This window comes from Astatotilapia calliptera, chromosome 5 (genome assembly GCF_964374335.1).
Source record: "Astatotilapia calliptera chromosome 5, fAstCal68.1, whole genome shotgun sequence".
NCBI classification, from domain to species: Eukaryota; Metazoa; Chordata; class Actinopteri; order Cichliformes; family Cichlidae; genus Astatotilapia; species Astatotilapia calliptera.
Window position 1 is genome coordinate 7,921,003 of NC_137426.1, and position 19,488 is coordinate 7,940,490.

The 19,488-nt window shown below is 38.3% G+C and overlaps 1 protein-coding gene and 1 long non-coding RNA gene across 2 annotated transcripts; one reads left to right on the forward strand and one right to left on the reverse strand.

Moving 5' to 3' along the window:
• Positions 1–5,341: 5,341 nt before the first annotated feature.
• On the forward strand, positions 5,342–8,926 carry LOC113022026 (adenosine receptor A1-like). The gene is made up of 2 exons (XM_026166990.2): positions 5,342–7,339; positions 7,470–8,926. The coding sequence occupies exons 1-2, from the start codon at positions 7,011–7,013 to the stop codon at positions 8,098–8,100; spliced, it is 960 nt and encodes a 319-aa protein (XP_026022775.1). The 5' UTR covers positions 5,342–7,010; the 3' UTR covers positions 8,101–8,926.
• Positions 8,927–9,359: 433 nt separating this feature from the next.
• On the reverse strand, positions 9,360–18,735 carry LOC145428652 (uncharacterized). Its single transcript, XR_013908966.1, has 2 exons — positions 15,929–18,735; positions 9,360–15,385 (listed from the first exon to the last, which is right to left on the reverse strand). It is a non-coding gene; the product is annotated as an uncharacterized LOC145428652 (long non-coding RNA).
• Between the last annotated feature and the right edge of the window lie 753 nt (positions 18,736–19,488).

The following is a 19,488-nucleotide window of genomic DNA, read 5'->3' on the forward strand; positions in this document are numbered from 1 at the left end:
GCCACTTTTTAAAAATTTTGTTTGCCCATCTTTCCCAACCACTTGTTCCACACTAAACTCTGTTCTACAGGGTGCGTGAATGCACAGGCAAGGTACGTCAACGGTCGGTTGGCTTAAAAGATTTGATTGTGCAATCCAGTGTCAGTAATGAAAATAGACAACATATGCCAGATTACCAGTCCAGCCTTTTTTGTGCTGAGTAGTGATTGGAATTCTGGCTCTTTTTAGAGAACCAGCTCTTCTGGCTTGACTCACTAAAAAGAGCCGGCTCTTTCAACTCCCAACCGGCTCTTCGGGTTGTTTTGTTGCTTTAATTAATTTATTATCAACAATAATATAAAATTATGCACAAAATAAATTACTAATGTAAAACGATGTGTTTTTTATTTACATACATTTATTATATAAATAAATTTATTTATTCACTCCACATAAAATGTAAAAAAAAATAATTATAAAATACAAAAACCAACTATTTACAATTCAACTTTTAACTATTTAAATTTTCATCTTTTTCCTTTTAAACAAATTTAAAGTGAAACCACACAAAACACTGCAAACCACAACACAATGAATTTCAAATATGCAAAACAAAAAGAAGATGCCCGTTCTCTCTCATATAGGCCTGGGATGGGATGGGATTTTTTTGGGAGAGTGTTTTCCTGCTTGGAATTACATACATAGGATTCAGTGCATGAATAAACTTTCCAAATCCTTTATCATTCACAACTGAAAATAGTTGGAAATCAAGTGCGATCACTTTTGGCTGGTCCTTATCAATTGAGTTCTGTCTTGCTGGGGTCACAGACTTCTGCAAAAACTGTGTAATAGAGCTCTGGGTTGATTTAAGTGGTTGTGGTGGAATACGCTGTAGATGCAGCAGCAGCAGCATCAATAGTTGCAGTAGATATACTGGCACCTTCATTAATATCACACTCAACAGACTCTGTTTCATCTTCTCATTGCACTGATGGGTGGACAGTTTTCAGGTGCCAGTGCAGGTTATTTGTGGAGCCGGCTCTATCTGATATCCTTTTCTTGCAGACTCTACACTCTGCCTTTGTATTGTCAATAAAATTTAAATGGTTCCAGATTTTGCTTCTTTTCTTAGTGTCACCCATTTTCTTTACTATACCTTTCTAATGTGACAATGTTATCTCTTGTTGTTGCGCCTGGCTCTCTTTCTCTTAACTCCCGCTCTGTTCCTGTGCTACCCTGAGTGTAACTACCACCCCACCCCCCCTCTGCTCAGCAAACACAAGGTTCGTGTAGCAAAAAAAAAGTGAGAGGGTGAGAGAAAGAAAGAAAAACACTCCCCTCCTTCCCTCAAAGAGCCGGCCTCTAAGAGCCGTTTCGTTCGCGACCATCACAACACTAGTACAGAGATTATGCGTTTGCAACCAGTGTTGGGAAGGTTACTTTTCAAATAAAACAGGTCCGCAGCTCCGAAACATATAAAGGGACCTCTGGCTAATATGTCGGGTTCTGTGTTGGGCTTGCAGCCGAAAACTAGACAGAGAGAGGCGTTGAAAGGCTGCTCCAACGGAACTTATTGTTTCAGAGAAAAACACAAACACAATATACAGTCGAGTCTGAATAGCTTACTTACAACTGGACTACACTGCCCATGAGGCTACATTCTTTGGGGATATGCCTGTAACACTCTGCCTATTGTCTTCATATTAAATAATTTTTTGAACAATAACAATAATTAAAAAAAATATTCCTCACGTCATTATGCGGGCCGCAAGTAGAGGTGACATGGGCTGCGAGATTAAGACCCAGGCGTTAGAGCCTCTTAATGCGTGTTTTGTTTGGGTTTCCACCAGCGTGGAATTACCAGAAATAGAGAGGGCATAGCCTAACATATGAAACAGGAAAAGACTGCTGTGTAATCCTTTTATTTCAGCAAAGTAACTGTATTCTGAATACCACCTTTTTAAACGGTAACTGTAACGGAATAGAGTTACTCATATTTTGTATTTTAAATACGTAGCTCCAGTACGTGTCTTCTGTTACTCCCTAACACTGTTTGCAACTCATAGTCTGTGTTCCCATTTAGCCCTTTGACAGACTGGTGACCTGCCCAGGATGTACCCTGCCTTATAGCTGGGGTAGACTTCAATCCCCCATGACCCTGAACTAGAAAAATGGCCACAAAAATGAACAGATGTTCCAAATAATTGGTCAGAGGTTAAAAGTCCTGTAGTTGCCACTTATGTTACCAGTTATCACTGTGGCCACTGTTGTTTCAAAGGGAGGAACAATAATTTATTCACCTCTTAGTTTGATTGTACACCTTAGGCTCTATGTAAAGGCTGCCAAAAAAAAAACATAAGTCCCCATAGGTCGCTTCTGTTTCTCACTCATCAGAGCACTGTTCATCCTCTTTGTGCTCACGCAAAGATACACATCTGCACCTGAGTGAAACCTGTAAAGGGTAAATACACTGCAGAACCTGTTTATACACTCACTATTTTTTCTTTGTGGGAGGGGGGGGGGGGGGGGGGGTTGATTGGGAGACTTGAAGGAATGGTACAGACCAATGACAATAGTATTAATGGAGGATTAATCTGGTTACTGATTTCAAGAAAATTTCATTTTGCTTTCTGGATTGTTGTTCCACGCTAACACAAACTGGTAAGTTAGTTTTTATTTATGAAAGACTCCTAAATCTTTCATGCAACTATTAGCAATATCGTTTGTTTAATCCGTCTCCTAGGGTTGCCAACCGTCCCTTAAAATACGGAATCGTCCCGTATTTCGAAACAAAAGTACACGTCCCGTATTGAGCTAATAAGGGACGCACTTTGTCCCGTAATACAGTGAGAATCAAAAGTAGTCTATAACTTTTAATGGAATTAACGCTTTGTTTGAAAACATAATTCCCAGCCCCTCTCCTGCTTTGTGACCAATGAGCTGACAGCACACTTATGACAATTCGAGTATGACAATTCAGATTACCGCTCATCTCATTGGTCGAGGAAAGGTCGCTTACGGAGAAAATACCGGAAGACAACAGATGACCACAACAAGAAGCATGGCCAACAGGGAAACAAACGCCGACACGGCGGTGCAAGTCTCGGACGACAGTACACCTAAAGCTGGGCAAACACTGTGCGATTTTTTCAGTCACGTTATTCAGCTCCTGCTCAAACTGCACGATTGACTCGCAGGGGTTAGAAGTTGGTAGGTCACGATGCAGGGTCTCACACTATACCGCCCGATGCTCTGATGCGACCTGAGTGCTCACACTGTGCCTCCATAACACGAAGGTTATAACAGAAAATCTGTCGCGCTCTCTCTCTCTCCGTCTTACACTCACACAGACACACACACCACCACCATCAACTTTGCTAAATTGCTAATGAAAAACATGATCAGGCAGCTGTGATTGAGCAGCAGTGTAAATCCAACTGTTTTCACGGTTGTTGTGGTCGTGATAATTTTGTGAGGCCACATCGAAAAGGCTCGGATGAGCTTTCCAAAGTTCTACAAGTTGTGCCTCCATCGCTTGTGTCCAGATCACACGCTGCACAGCCGTGCTGCTCCATCTTTTACACCAACGTTTACGTGTTTGCGCGCGCGCAGTGTGAGCGGCTGTGATGAGACCCTCACGAGCGATTGATGATCGGGAGCTGGTCGTGAGGTGTTAATCACTTCTCGTTACCCCACGTATACTACACGACGCACGATGAAGGCCAAAATCGGTCAAAAATCGGCTCAAAATGGGCCTAAAACCGCACAGTGTGAGCCCAGCATTAGAGCAGCAATGTTTGTTCCCCTCAGAGAAAGGGAAGAATGGGAAAAGGAAAACACCTGGCTGGAAAAAGTTAATATGGGCATGTGCAATGAATATCAGCGCTATGTGGCCAGAAGTGTGATAATATAATTTATTTTGTGTAATAAACGACTGCAAGGATAGATGATTACAACAAATAGATGACTAATACATAAAAGTAATACATAGATGAATAATGATGATGAGTTAAGATGCGTAATCATGGGAACAAGCGGGTTTACAAACAGGAGCAGCTGATTAGCATTAGAAAAGCTGAAATAATATTTCAACTGAAGCCGATTGTACTAAATGCACTAAATGTGCACTGTTACAAGAATGTTTTTCTTTCTATTGTTTTCTATTATTTTAAGTTAAGCAGGACAGAGTTCTTTTAAAGAAAGATTTACTTATATTCTCAAAAGTTAAGCATGACAGGCTTCTGTTTAAGAAGGAGACCTGTTTTATTGTGTTAATGTTGTCATTTTGAGCTAAAAATAAATGCCTAAATGATCATTTGTTTCACATGTGTTCATATCACAAAGAATACACATCTACTTAAATCAAATTCAAGTCAAAGGGTTAAAAAAATAATTTCACACACAAAAAAAGAGCTAGAAAATTCACCACACTGGGAAGGGTGAAGACAACTGGGTCACCCGGCCCTGGCCACGAGGTGTCCCTTATTTATTTTAAAGGGAGTTGGCAACCCTACCGTCTCCTGACGTTTCGATGTGACACTACTTAACTGTTCGCAAATATTGTCGCATTTTATGTATTTATATGTAGACCAGAATGCCAATTTAAATTTTATGTATTTTGGATATTTGGAAAAAGTCTGATTTTGAAAATAAGATAGCTAATGTTATGCTAATAGCATTAGCAAGATGCTAGTTGTACTTATTTCCTACTCTGAAAAATACTAATTAATGCAGAACACAAGAGACAGCCTATGGGTCTAGAATCTGCTTTATACCCTACCTTGAATGTACAATATTGTTTTCTTGGAGCGGGCTTTGTTTTTATATTTTTAAAGTTGAGGTATAGTTTAACCCAGATCAACTGATCACTCAGGGTTGATATGCTGGTTCTTCATTGCATTACAAACAATGTTATTGACAGTCAAGCAGTATTTTAGCTTCTAAGAAAAGGCAAACTGTAATATTAAATATTAAACTTGGATCTAAATATTTTAATAAATTAAGAAGAGTAGTATTTTGAAGTGTCTGCGTGTGTTCCTATTCATTGTTGCATTGATTTTTCACACCCTCAGTCTGGCTTGTGTGCTCTGTTTCTAACTCAATTTCTAGCTGCCCCAGTTCAGGTTTTGTTTTGACCTATGCCAAAAATAAAGCTGTGGGTTTTTAGCTTAAGTTTCACTTTCACGAGTCTGCATTTGGGGCCTACTTTCCTGCTTGCTGCACACAGATCCTGACAGTTTTGTGCTCAGCCATTAAATACTTGCATTATTATTTATGTTAAATGAACAATAATGGAAATGTGTTCAGAACTGTTTCAGAGCACATGCATTGATTTCTCCAGAATCCTTTTTGTTGCTAATGCAGTGCTTCACAAGTCGATGATTGCCATTCAATATGATTTTAAGGTTTTTCGAGTTCTCTGGATTCATTAAATCTTTAAGCTCCTGAAAATCTTTGCTTTAAAAAAAAATTAAACGTTTATTATTAAACTGTGGAACTATTTAGTCTTTCCAATGTGAAATCATGATCATTTTTATTTAGTCTAAGCCTCTCTGGCATGCTCATGTTAAACTAAACAATGTTTTATCAGTGTTCGCAGCTTGTAGACAAGTAAATGAAATATGTTTTCCATCCTTATTTCTTAATTAGCTACTGTAGTGTTTATTGAAACAATGTGCAAGCAGCAGCATTATAGTGCAACAGTAGAGACACACGGTATGAGTCAAAGGTAGCCTAGGTCTAGTGCTTTCCCTGGACATTTTAAATAGAAGTATAACATAATGCTTAATGCTTTAGTTTTGCAAATAGATTCAACTGGTCACTTGTCAGGAGGTGCATGATAACGTCACATAATAAAACTGAGGGTTGTTGAAGTAGCTCACTTTTTATCATTATTGGAGACTCCCTTGTGGCTGTTACTTTCAGACAAGCCCTGACGACTAGGCTTGTCTCGTCGTGCACACTTACTAGGGAGCACAAAGGCATGGTGTTGTTATAGCAACATGGCACTTGCATGTTACATAACATTTATATTGGTATTTTCATGGACAGTATGATATTGCATGACCCTAATAACTGGTGCAATGAACATGGTACATTTAGATGACTGGTACACTGGTTATGGCGGTTTAGGGTAAATTAAAGAACCCCTCCTGCACTTTACAGTGCTCTGGCTTTATGTGTTATATTATAACCACATACTTGCAGCAGAGAGAGAATCACTCACTTCCCAAAACATGTTTTTTTTGTTTTTTTTTAACTGTCACCATGCATGCTCACAGTATACATAGTTTCTTATACTGCATTTTTGTAATTTAAATAAATTGTTTTTAGTACAGATCTGTTTCACTGTTAAAAATTTGTACTGATACTTCACATTATGACATTTTTAAGCATATTGGCCAATACCAGTCAGCAACTCTCCTGTCAGCTTAGGGGAGAGTTGTTGTAAAATCACATATTTGTCTAACCTTATTTATGGTCTGTTTAAGGGTTGGTCACCTTACCCATTCAGGCTCTAGAATGATATTTTCAAAACAAGGACTCCCTAACAGAGTGACAAAATATTTATGTTGCTATATTTTGCTAAACCTGTAATTTATCTAATATAACATAAAGCTGCTTCTGTAAACTTATAATAATTATTAGCAGATGTTTTTAGTATAATCTGGCCAAGTTGTTATCAGCATATATCTCATTTCCTCTCAGCAGAAAGACTATGAGGGTTCTTTTTTTAAACTGTTTTTCTAAACCACATAATGCAACATGCCTACAGTTTGGTTTCTTTTTCTTTTTTGTTAGGCCAGAAAAATATTAAAGTGCAACCAGACATTCGTTAAAACATGCATATTGAAAACCATGCAAAACCTTAGTGTGTGGTCAAACATCAAGAAAAAAACAAGCCTCATTGAAAGTTAAGAAAAAAAACTTCCTCAAATGTTTCACCGGAAGGAGATGTGGTGATAATAGTCTTTTTGCACATAATGCAGCTGCACCATTAACCTGCACACACCAACCAGACTGGACGCACAATGAAGGAGGAAGACACTATTTATACCGTGGTGGAAGTGCTCATTGCCGTTATTTGCTGTCTGGGTAACATGCTGGTAATTTTGGCCCTTTGGATCAGTAGAAACATTCAGCAGACAACCTTCTGCCTTATTGTCTCGCTGGCTGTGGCTGATTTTCTAGTAGGTTGCGTGGCAATACCATTGGCTGTAGTGGTGGATGAACGAGTGAAGACTTCATTCAAGACCTGTCTCTTCATCAGCTGTGTGGTCATCCTGCTGACTTTTGTTTCAGTTCTGTGCCTTGCAGCTATTGCTGTAGACCGTTTCCTTCGGGTGTGTATCCCTATCAGGTAGGATGGCCTGCATAACCAGATCTTTAATTTATAAGCATTCACCATACTAATAACTTTATGAAAACTTTATGTAATTAAAAATAATTACAATTAGTTTGAAACTAATAGGAATTTTTTTTACTTATAGGTACAAAAGGACTGTAACACACAGACTCTCTTGTTGTGTGGTAGCAGCATGTTGGCTTGCTGCAATTCCTCTCAGCTTTACTCCTATGTTTGGATGGCACGAGAATGAAACTTTAAATTATACAACTTGCAAGTTTACAGATGTCATCCCAATGTCATACCTGGTTTATTTCAACTTTTTTCTCTGCACATTGACGCCTCTGTTGGTAATGACTGCTTTATATATCTATGTGTTTTGCACAATCAGAAGAAGCCTTCGAGACAAACCAGGGAGCCATGCCCGAAATTCTTACAATTACTTAAGGAAAGAGAAACAGCTGGCGGGATCTCTGTTTCTGGTACTGGCCTTGTTTGCCCTGTGCTGGCTCCCTCTCCACATAATGAACTGTATTCAGCACTTTGGAAATAGTGAGGTACCAAAACAAGCTTTTAATGTTGGGATTGTGCTCTCTCATGCTAACTCAGCTGTCAACCCAGTTGTCTATGCATTCAAAATACAAAAAATCAAAAGAGCATATCTAAAGATCTGGAAAGAGTGCATTTCATGTGGAACAGAAAAGCAGGAATCACAGATAAGCCAGACAACAGACAAGTCCAGCAGTAACAATGATAGTCTGGCCCAAAATGAATGAAGGCTGACGTCCTTGTTTGATTCTATTTTATTAGGGATCAAATTTGATTGGCTTTTGAAATGTATGTATTAAAACCAGTGAGTTGATGATTACCTTGGTGTGTGTCAGGCCTAGAACCAAATATTATATTATTTAGATACTCATATGTTTGCTAGGTATTCAGTTTTAAATTTTCATCCATCCATCTATTCTCTTATCCAATTCAGGGTCACAAGATCCCAGCTGTTATAGGGAAAGGGGTGGCAGTACCCCCTGGACAGGTTGCCAGTCTGTCACTGGGCACACTAAATATTAGTTTCTTTTAAATGTGGAAATTTAATCCATCTCAGCTTACATCCTTGGAGTCCATGTCATTTAAACTAGTAATGATGCCGCTTTAGTTCACTTCATTAAGGCCAACTAGGGGACTAAACATTTTTTTTTTAATATAGCAGTTTCACTATCTAGCCAAAGCTTTAAATATTTGCTGTAGCTTACTGCTGAGTTGTTTTAGAGATAGCCCTAGTGTGTACAGATGTAAAGCACATGTTTCTGTCTATATTGTGTAAACTGGTGCAGAAAAAAAGACCAACTTCCTCTTGTTTTTAAAGTTAAGTTTTTAGATAAAGTTTCATATCACTCTTTCTCTGTTTCTGTTCAAGTTCTAGTTCGTCATATGTTGATATGAAGACTCTCCATTAATATCAACAGACAGTGTATTCTGTTCGAAAATTATATTCACTGTTCTTTGAAGTGGTAGTTAAAGTAAAATAAAATGGAATTGTGTAGGGGTAACTGATGCCTGAGTTCTGACTTTTATTAAACTAAAAAATCATTGACTTCAGAATTGAAGAATGACATTTCTTTGCCTTCAGAAACTCCTGGGTTGCGTTTGCAGTATGCAGCAGCGCTGTCCAATCAGTTTTGCAGCAATTTGCTGTGCAGAGTATAGCTTTTTTAGAGTGTGCAATTCATCATGTTATGTCTGTCAGCACTCACATCTTCAGTACCTTCAGTACCCACATCTCCAGACCTTGATAATGACACTGCTTGGCAGTAAAATATTCAATTCATTAAAATGAAATGAAAATGGAGGAACATTTATAAAATTCTTAAGCCACTGATGCGTCATTTTATATATATATATATATATATATATATATATATATATATATATATATATATATATATATATATATATATATATATATAGTTCAACCATCAGGACTTAATAAAGAAATGATTATGCTAGGTTTAAGGAAAAAATTCAATGTACAACCTTTTAATTTTATTATAAATTTTATTATAGAAACTGATTTTGGATAATGTTTTCAGATATGTTTATTTAGAAATGTTTCCTTTAGGCGGGCATTTACATTGACATCTACATGTTTCTATAAAAAATGCAAGCCAGTAAAGACAGGGATTAAAAAAAAGAAGGGTATATACATACATAACTCAGACTACCTTCCCCTTAGCCCTCAGATGCAGACCCCGGATACTGATTTTGGATAATAAATGTAATGAAAACAACTTCAGACAATCAGTACGATTATTTTATATGTATCACTGTGTAAATTACTGTACATTAAAACTCATCAGACTCAACTGGCAGTATCAATATTCTTGGCAGTATTCTTCTCTTTGAGTCTATAGTACAGATCTATTCTATACAAACTTTCCTTATATCTTTGCAAACATATTTTAAAGAACCTGAAAAAAATTATAGCTTAGAAGGCAAACATGGGAAACAGAGCTTCGAGTTCTTCTTTTTTATGTATAGGTCTTGTATCTTTTGTTACTTTGTGGTTAGTTGCGATATTATCAAGAATTCCTTTTTCAGTTTACCCGTCTGCTAACCTAATGTTGCATAGTTCTTCCACTAAGTTGCAAAATGCAAAATTTTGTTCATGTAAAACTTTTACTGTGATCTTTCTGACAGTATTAATATCAACGTAATACAAATTCCCTAATGTGACACTGGATATTAAATACTTGTGGATTTACATATTCTGTCAAAGAAATTGTTTTACAAATCTGAAGTCATACTGGAAATTAGATGGCTAACATTTGCTCATTGAAATGCGTTCTTTAAGCTATACATTTTGTCATTGAATTATATTGCAGCTCATTTAAAATCAACTTGTCAAGTGAAAATATGCCTGTTTTTTATTCTGTAAATCTGTTATTACTATATCAGATATATACAATGCAGGTTAAAATACAATACAGGTCCCAAAGTTAAGATCATTTGTGGAGCTATAATAGTCTTTTTGCCACAAGATGGCATCAGAGTGGCTCCTTCAAGCACTTATTGTACCTCTCAAGGAAGGTAATAGGCTGTATAGTTATCACCTGAATAGGATTGAGTCCATCCCACAAACTATACAACCTACTACCTCACCTTGCTAGGCTCAACTTCAAACCCAAATGAAAAGCCTTAATAACAAGGCTTTGGTCAGTATACACCAATTAGAAAGGGTAGACAGGTTCTACTGTTCGATTACATAATTAAATGACAGTCTTTCTTTGGACTGCAGTTGTCTTTAAACAGGTGTGGGTAGATTATTTGTATTTTCATAAGTGATGCGTTCCTTTATCCAGGGAGCTTCTCGTGCACATAGGATTTGGCATCTCCGCAGATTAACCTGTTTCCTTAGGAAAGACAGTAGATTGTATAGTTATCTCAAAAGGAGGATGTAAACCCCACAACTATTCAATCTACTACCTCAACCTTAAGGACAGATAGTTTTTCACGTAGCAGTAGAAAATGTGTCAGTCAAACTGTGAGACAAAGAGAAAAAACACACGTTTTTAGATGTCAGTATTCACCTCGGAAAAACAGTTGCTGAAATATTTTAGTGTCGTTTCTTCATTTTTCGACTGACTACACACTATAGACCACATCGATTAAATACACTGATACCACAGAATGATGTAGTATGGTAGCAGATTTACCAAGAATTACTTTCTAGCTTCATTTCCACATTCCACTGTAACCTAAGCTCTAAAATCAAGGCCTAGTTCATTATAGAGCTGCTGTGTTTGCGTAACTGATATCCTGTATCTGACTACTGGCTCTTGACATATGAAATATATTTGACAAGTGTTAAAGACTGAAATGTGACAGACATGTTACCCTGTGTAATTAAAGTTAATAAAAAAAAAATAGCACATAAAGTAAGACAAAAGTTTATAATAATTTGTCCATAATTCAAGACAACTAGAAAAACCAAGTTCTTTATAATCATGTCTTTTTTTTATAGTTTGCTTCCCTCCATCTCTACAACCAGAAAGTAATGCATAACGAAGGAAGAAAAATGGCTGTACCTCAGCCATTTTAGGGAGCTGTTTGGCACCCATCCTCAACATCTGTGGAGCGACTGTCTCCTCCTTGCAATTCTTGAAAATATAGACCTCTCCAAACAATGTTGGGGAATGTACAAAGAGCAATGTAAATTGGTTGTTCTTGGGTGTTTTTGGTGGTGGTTGTTGTGTGTGTGTGTGTGTGTGGGGGGGGGGGTCTTTAGTAGAGAAACGGAAGGTTTGACTTCTCAAAATTGCCCTTTTTGCTCAGTCAGCCAATTTAAAGCCACTGAGAAAGAAGTTTCTTTACTGTGCCAGCTGGAGTCTGGGACACAAGCTGGGTGGAGCTGTCCAAGTCCAGACAGAACCATGCTTTGGTCGAAACAGCTCAGCCCAGGCAGTGTTGTGGTAGATGACCAGACCGTGCAAAGGCTGGAACATTTTGCATAAATTTGCATGTGAACGGTGGTCACTGAAAAGCTGCTTGGCTGCTCATTAACATTCTGAATTCCTCTTTGGCCCAATTAATGTCAACAGTGATTGAAATGTTTTGGCAGTCTGTGTGGCTGTGGTGACAGGGCATGCTCACTGGGGCTTGAGGGAGTGAGTGGCATTAACTGAGATGATGAATTAATCAGATGCTTAATGGTACCAGATTCTTCTAACTGGCTGGCCAATGCAGAGGGGATGGAGAGAAAGCAAGAACAAATTTGTCAAATTTGTGTTGTGACCAACTATCACTATACGATTCACTAATAATTTATAGCTAGGTTTAACATCTGTTTACAGTAATAATATAACTTGCACCATTTCTTCCATTCAGTCAGCATGATAAACTAGCACCCCACCTGCATAATGTAACATGATATGTGACCATTTAGACTCATATGTTTCTTAGAAGAATTTCGCTTTTTACAACCGGAAGTGACACTTTAAAATAGTCTTATTCACAAGCTGCAGATCAAGGGGAAATGGCTGCTCTGTTGTTCATCCATAACTTTTATCTGATACTCAGAACAATTAGCATTCCAATCAGTATATCACTGACACAGTTATTCTCTTTTGCCTCGGGTATGTATATATGCCCAGAGAAGCTCATTTCACAGCAGCAAACTTACGACTTCTTAACGAAATCTGTGTTGTCAAATGCTCAGATAGCAAACAACTGAGTATTTAGGCAATAATAATGCATAAAAAATACCCATTTCAAACTGGCGCTGGTCCGTGATGATTTGCGGAATACAGGGCATGAGTGTCGGGGACTGATCTGGGTTCTCCTATGCTGCTCCTTCCAATGTTTTGTGCCAAGAAATGGGCATTGTCTGCCCTCCAAGCTGAATCTCAGTGAGACAAAAGTGGGTGATGTCGTGGATGCAGCATGGCAGAGCCCATAACTGAGGGGGGAGGAGAGTGTTGGCAGCCAAGCAATCAGAGAATGCCATGTCAGACAAGGGTTGTGATGCCACACAGTAAGGTATGGTGGTGTAGCCTGCTGCCAGATGCTCAGTGCATTGCCGGCTATGTGAGCTAGGTGTATACTACTAAAGAAAGGTCCATTGTTCCATAAGCATGCTTCGTCCATATGTTGAACAGGTATTTATTTTTTGTGTGAGTCCATCCTGATCCTGTTTAAACTAAAGTAAAAAGAGTGAATATACATCTTGGGGGCAGTATGTCTTTATATTAAAACATATTTCATGTCAACTGAAAATCAAATAGCTGACTTTTTTCAATTTCTTACAAGAAGTACTTGCTAAAAGGATTGAGCAATTCTTTTAGAAAGAGGATTCAGTGTTATTTACTCGCATTCTGTTAATTTTTAGTAATAGCATTTCATGGCACAGCCAAGAGGTGGAGGGTGTTAGGTTTGGTGGGGTCAGGATCCCATCTCTACATTTTGCAGATCATGTGGGTTTTTTAGGCTTCTGCTTACACTGCCTTGGGATGAGAAATTAGCATGTCCAAGTTTGAAACCATGGTTCTCAGCCAGAAAAGGGCACTATGCATGAGTGGGAATGAGTTTCTGCTCCAGGTGGAGATGTTCAAGTGTCTCTGGGTCTAATCCCACACGCTGGTGTTCATTCTTGTGGCGACAAGGTAGACCCACTGGACCACCATTAAATATCTGCTTCTGATTCGAACAGGGCTAACTCCCAACAGCATGCTAGAATACCCTTAGACTGGTTTTAGTTTTTGAATCTCTGACCCTATAACAAATTAAATGTGCCCAGATCTGAAGGACATTTGGTGTGGACTTCAGTTGGTCTATAGTTCAGAGTTGCTGTGCTGATTTGCAGTTAATGCAGTAAATTCTGTGTTTAAAATTATTTAACATATGAGCTGTTGCTGTTTGTTATCAGTGGTTACATATCGGCTTCCTCTTTAATACATTCAGCTCAATGGTATCTGAATTGCTGCAGTTTTTTCTTTTTTTTTGTCTTCCAATGAAAGTGCAGTGTAAAGATATTTTAAGATACTACTGAAAACTTACTATAATTTTATTTTTGTAATTCTAAACACTTCCACTGAGGAAAATTGTGCATTAACCATGGACTAAACTAAAATAACATTTTACATCACTGCTAAAAGGCTAATGCTGACAACTTGCACTTTTAAAATATTTTCATCTAATGTGAAGTAAAGTGCAAGAGTGGGTTTGTTTATTTTGTGGTATTTTACTACTGCGATGAGGCTCGAAGGCTTCTGTCTGTGGTTCATATTTTGTTACAGGCTGGGAAGTTTTCCTCGGTCTATAACTGCAGGCCATGTTTCTGTCATGCTATACGTACTTCTGAGTTAAGAACAGCTTCACATATGAATCTTTATATACACATACAGTGACATTCTCATGAGACCTGGGTTAAAAAGAAATCTTAGCAAATACTCTTTAATGTCATATTTTTGTCAACATTGGCTCCTTAGTATCAGTACAGTGAGTGTTTGCAAGTGTAAATGATCACATGGCTGTGTTTTTAAAGTAGAGTTTTTACTAGCAATAGTAGGAAACTACTGTTATATGATCTGTCCTCTTTCTGACTTAATATTCAACAGATATTAACAAAATTGCTAATATAGTGGTGAACCATCTCTCATGGCTTTTGCTCGTAACTTTGTTGATTTCAAGACTGTGTAAAACGGCTGATGTCTAAAGAATGAGACGTGGTGTTTATAGCCCAAAATTATTTTTTTCTTTAACAGGAAGAGCTGAAGTGTGTATGTGGCACGACTTGATAAAAAAGCAACACCAAAAGAGAGACTTTGATCCTGGTAACTACAAAGTAACTCCAATTACGGGGAGGAGAGAAGCACAAATAGCAGAGGATATGGCTTTCCAAACAACATGTCATCAAGCAGCAAAGCAAGTTCATTTGAGGAGAACTTGGGGGGAGGAGGGAATAAGTTCATTTTCTTTCTCGTTCTCTCTCTCTCCCTTTCTGCCCATCCTCCCTGCGTTCCTCCCACTCCTTTTTTTCTTCATTCAGCCTTTCTGTACAGTATGCAATAATAGTGTTGCACACACTCAACACAAACTTAAGAGCTGACTCGACTGTATGCAAACAAAGCAGCACATGCCAAAATGTTTACAAAGTCAATTCGCATAAGTCTAATTCATGCAAGAGTGTAATTTGTCTAAAAAATGAATTTTCCTGTAGATTTACTAACTTAAACTATTAACGCTGCTTTCAATAGCTTTTAAGATTGAAAACAAACACTAATAAACCAGAGAGGCTTGATGTGAAACATAGTGCTGTAATCCTTAATACAAGCCCCTTCATGTATTGTACAGTGCTTGCAACAGATGGATCTGGTTCATACTGGTTTTCAAACAGGCCTGTCAAACAGCAGTATTCAAGAAAACTACATTAATAATCTAGTTTCACTGTATGATTGAAACCACAGGATGCTTTTTCATTTTCGCAGTAATAGATGTTTAACAGCAGATACAGTGCAGCGGGGGGATTTTTTGATGTTGCAGAATTCGTGCATCTATGCAGCAGTCCTGCAACACAAACACCAAAGTTCTTAGAAAAAAGCACCAACTGCCTTTTTATTACAGAGAATTTCCTGTTTGAAACGTGGGGCTAATAATCACTTTTTTTTTTCCAAGGGCAAAGTTTGTTCAAACTACTGCAGTTACAATGTCTTTAGGCTACGACTTGCTGTAAAATATGCCAGAATTTTTATTTCTGCTGCAGGTTTGTGCTTTAAGAGGCAGTAATGTCAGTATTAAAATTTCTTTTTACTTGGTGGCATGTGTTTTTATCAAATAGTGCTACGTAAACAGACTTCTCACATCAGTAAGTTTATACAAAAGCTTTGCTTGCAATGCATTTAGCAGAACAAATAGTATGTGGAACAAAATCCCTTCTCAGTAGCGGTTAAGATTTAGGCTTTGTGTTCGGTGCAAGCGAATTAGACACGTGTACAGTGTGGAAGGTGACAGTAAAGGGAGTGTAAAAGTGCAGACATGAATAAAGGGAGGCTTGAATACAAAGAGGAACATCAAGGCCTAAACAGAAAGATAATCAAAAATGAGAAATACCTGAGGGTTTGTTTTTGTTTTTTTGTCAAGATCAGGATAGCGTTCACCAACAAACAATAAGGCGGTGGTGCAGACGAAAAATAAAGGCGGCTTAGAAAAGAGTCAAGAATACATTTCCACATCCCTCTCTTTTGCTTGCAAGACTAGGGAAAGGCTGAGTAGTGTACCAGCAAGCAACCCCACTCGAACAGGGGCTGGGGCTTGAGAGCAGTTTTTGGGCCATGCCCTCCTCTCTCCCTGCCCACTTTTGCCTTACTGCCAAGAGAGAGAGACAGTAGGAGAAAGGGAGCTCGGCAAACAAATCACATAGTCACTAAATTTTACTTACATGGTTCCACAATATATACAAACTTCATGTGGCTTAGAATTGAAGTTCCCCACACTAAATGGGAAAAGCCATATGAAGCAAAGATTATGTGTCATCAAATAGACATCTCACTTTACTGTAGGATTTGCAGCTGGGAGGGGATAAGAAATGCAGAGAAAAAGACAGAGATGTAAGCTTGGGCAAAGAAATCAGAAGTGAGTACTTACATGCTGTGTTGTAACAAAGCCAAAAGGTTTGACAGATTTATCTACAGTTGGGAAAGACTTCAGTATTCCTGTAGCATTTCAGAGCAAATGAGTTAAAGGCTTCTCTTGGAGCTGAGCATTAAAGGCTTTTGTCAGCAGTTGGCATCATTCCCAGGTAGTACATGCCTCCCATTTTCATCGTCGCTCAGGACGTCTTTAGTTGTTCTGCACCTGCCTGTGTCTTTAGTCAGATTTTGAGCAAAGCAGCAAAGGCAGAGTTCGCCTTTCAGACTTTGGTGTAGTTTTGTTGTAGCTGAGAGTGGAAGGCCCTGTTTACTGTCAACATAGCGAAATAAATGAGTGGCCTCGGGTGTTTACCACAATACAACCTGAAGTAACAAACTGTGTCATCGAGCTATGAAGCAAAAACAAAGGCAACAGTGCAGCCAATCTGTGAAAATAAACAGATTCAAAATAATGTTGCACACGGAGCTTCACCGAGAAATGAAAATCACTTTGATAATCCCATATTCCAGTCTTGAATAGAGCGTACAGGTTTAATGTTCGAGGGTGTCCCTGCCAAGAATGCCACAGACAATGCATCTTTCCTCAGGCAACATCCAAGACAGCTTCCTGAGTGACGTCACTGAGTCTTCATTTTTCTTTTATTCATTTCTTACACATACTTTGAAGCCTTTCTCTTCCAATGCAGTCTTCGATCCAGAACATTTCTGTTGATAATCTTGAAGACTATATACATTGTCAAAGAAAGAAAGCGTGGCTCTTTGCTTTTTTTATATCTCGACAGGCTGAGGAAGACGTAGGAGCTGCAAACTCCTTGCACAGATCTTACTCTGTGTCTTTCCCGTTCTGCTCACGAGCTTGTAAAAGTTTCAGCTGCAAAGATTTGGGCCAGCCTCCGCTGGCACCATTTCAAAAGAGCACTGCCTGTTTCAGAAGAACAGCGAGGACAAATCTGTGAGGAGAGCGCTGTCTTTTTGCACTCTCTCCCACCACCCACACTCTCTTGGGGGCTCAGGGCAGTGACCGCTCTCAGGACTTTTACTCTGCTCTCAGGGTAATGTCAGCTCATGCCAGCTCAATCCTTAAGGCAGCAGTACATCTGTTAGAGATCCACGGTGGTTTGAATCGCTCAAGCAAGCCTGGTCTCTATCACAGACACCCAGAGAATAGGAAATGCAAGCTACAGCACTCTTTCCTGGATACTTTGTCCTACTTTTCAGATGTGTGTCAAGCTCTCACGAGGCTCAGCACTCCTTGTGTTACAGTTCGCACAAGATCCTGGCTGCTCTGCCTTTTTCTTTTTTTCTTTTCTGCTCCAAGTGGCCCCGGGATTCTCGTCTGACCCTCCACGTTGCTGCCTTCTTAAGAATTTATAGCACTCCAACTGTGCTTTTTATGCAACTTTTACACAGATTGGCATTAAAGAATAATGAACTCAGTGACAGGAAGTGCAAAAAAAATTAGGTTTATGTTTTTACTGATGCAGTAATTTAGCCTGAGTAGTGATTTTCTTATAGTCTAAGAGTAAGCTCTGGGTCTCAAGGGGTTTTAGTTGTTATTCTAATACTTTTTTGAGTAGTGGGCAGTACTGTGCTATAAAATCTAAATAAAGAATAAACTGTTTTTTTGCTTTTTGACCACACCTCGAGTTTGTGTCAAATTTCTAGATTCTGAATTCTTCCCTGCTATATTGCAACATTGTATTACTTTTGCTATCTATACTCAAGAAACACTATGACCCTTCACGCAGCTATTTACAAGTATCACATATGAGAAGCACACTCACCTATGCATATATGTGTATCTTTGTGTTTATTGTATATTTTTACAGGTTTAGTTGGTGCCAATGTGTAAGGACTCTCTTCACTGGGACTCTACCCTTGTTTACATTTGTCATCACCTAGTCACCTACAATCTAAGTCAACCTTTAACCTTTTTCAAGAGTGTTATGGCTAGGTAGTTTCAGTTAATACACTCAATGCTATACAGCCTTTAGTTGACCTGCTATTATCCAGCTTGGAGGATTTTATAAACAAGAATGAGCTACTAGCGAGGCTTCTGAGAGAGCCAGTGTTTCTAATTTGTTCCTTCATTGATTTGGCAATTTTTTATGTTTGTGCCTTAGCAAACTTTGGTTTTCAGCATGTTTTTTAATCTTCCCATCAATTTAATCCTTGGAAAAGCTCAATTATGAAAATAGAAAGATATTTTATTGTTTCACCCTTTACTAAAATCAATATATCAGTGGCATAAATGAAGAGGTTTGTTCATTTAGGTGTGTCTGTTTGTCCATGTTGGACTCAAGTGGCCTGTATTATAGCTGAACACAGTATGGTATCCATGGATTTGTACCCAGCCATCTCTACACTCACTACAAATCCTAAAAGAGGTTTGGGATTGTTTAGCTTTTTCTCTTGCATTAGCAATATGTCAAGATTTCCACTAACAACTCTGTTTACAGGGTTTTTTCCTGGCATCAAATGGGCCTTCAGTGGGGTGATCATGGTGTACAGCTAAAACAATGAGTCTGTCTCATTATTTGTCCGGAATCCATGCATTTTAAAAAATTATTTCTGAACATTATAAATAAAAATCTAAACAGAAAAGCAACATTTTAAAATGATTTAACTTTTCAGCCTCAGTTCTTAAAATTAGTGCTTAGATGGGGTACTATTGTAACAGTCAATGTCAGCAAGTATACATTCACTGAAGCAGTTTAAATGTTTCGTTGAGATTTTCCTTGACTTTTAGGTGACGAAATGATGAGGACTTTCCCACACGCGAGGAGTAGAAGAAGAACTAAGCAAGAAGAGCTCGGTAAATCAGAATATAAATATGATACCATAAAGACCTTAAAATGAATGCAGTTATTGTGTTATGTCTGTACGTGAATTGTGCTTGTATGCTTGAGAGGTTTGATCTTTGTACAATCCAAGCTGCTATTTTTGTTCCTGAATAACATATTTCCATTTATAATGAATGGAAAAGACCTCCTGCCATTGTCTTCTTTGCTATCCTTCCAC

Coding starts and splice junctions, on each gene's coding strand:
- LOC113022026 (XM_026166990.2), top strand. CDS start 7,011: ATGAAGGAGGAAGACACTATTTATACCGTGGTGGAAGTGCTCATTGCC. Junction 7,340..7,469: donor CGGGTGTGTATCCCTATCAG/GTAGGATGGCCT, acceptor TTTTACTTATAG/GTACAAAAGGACTGTAACAC.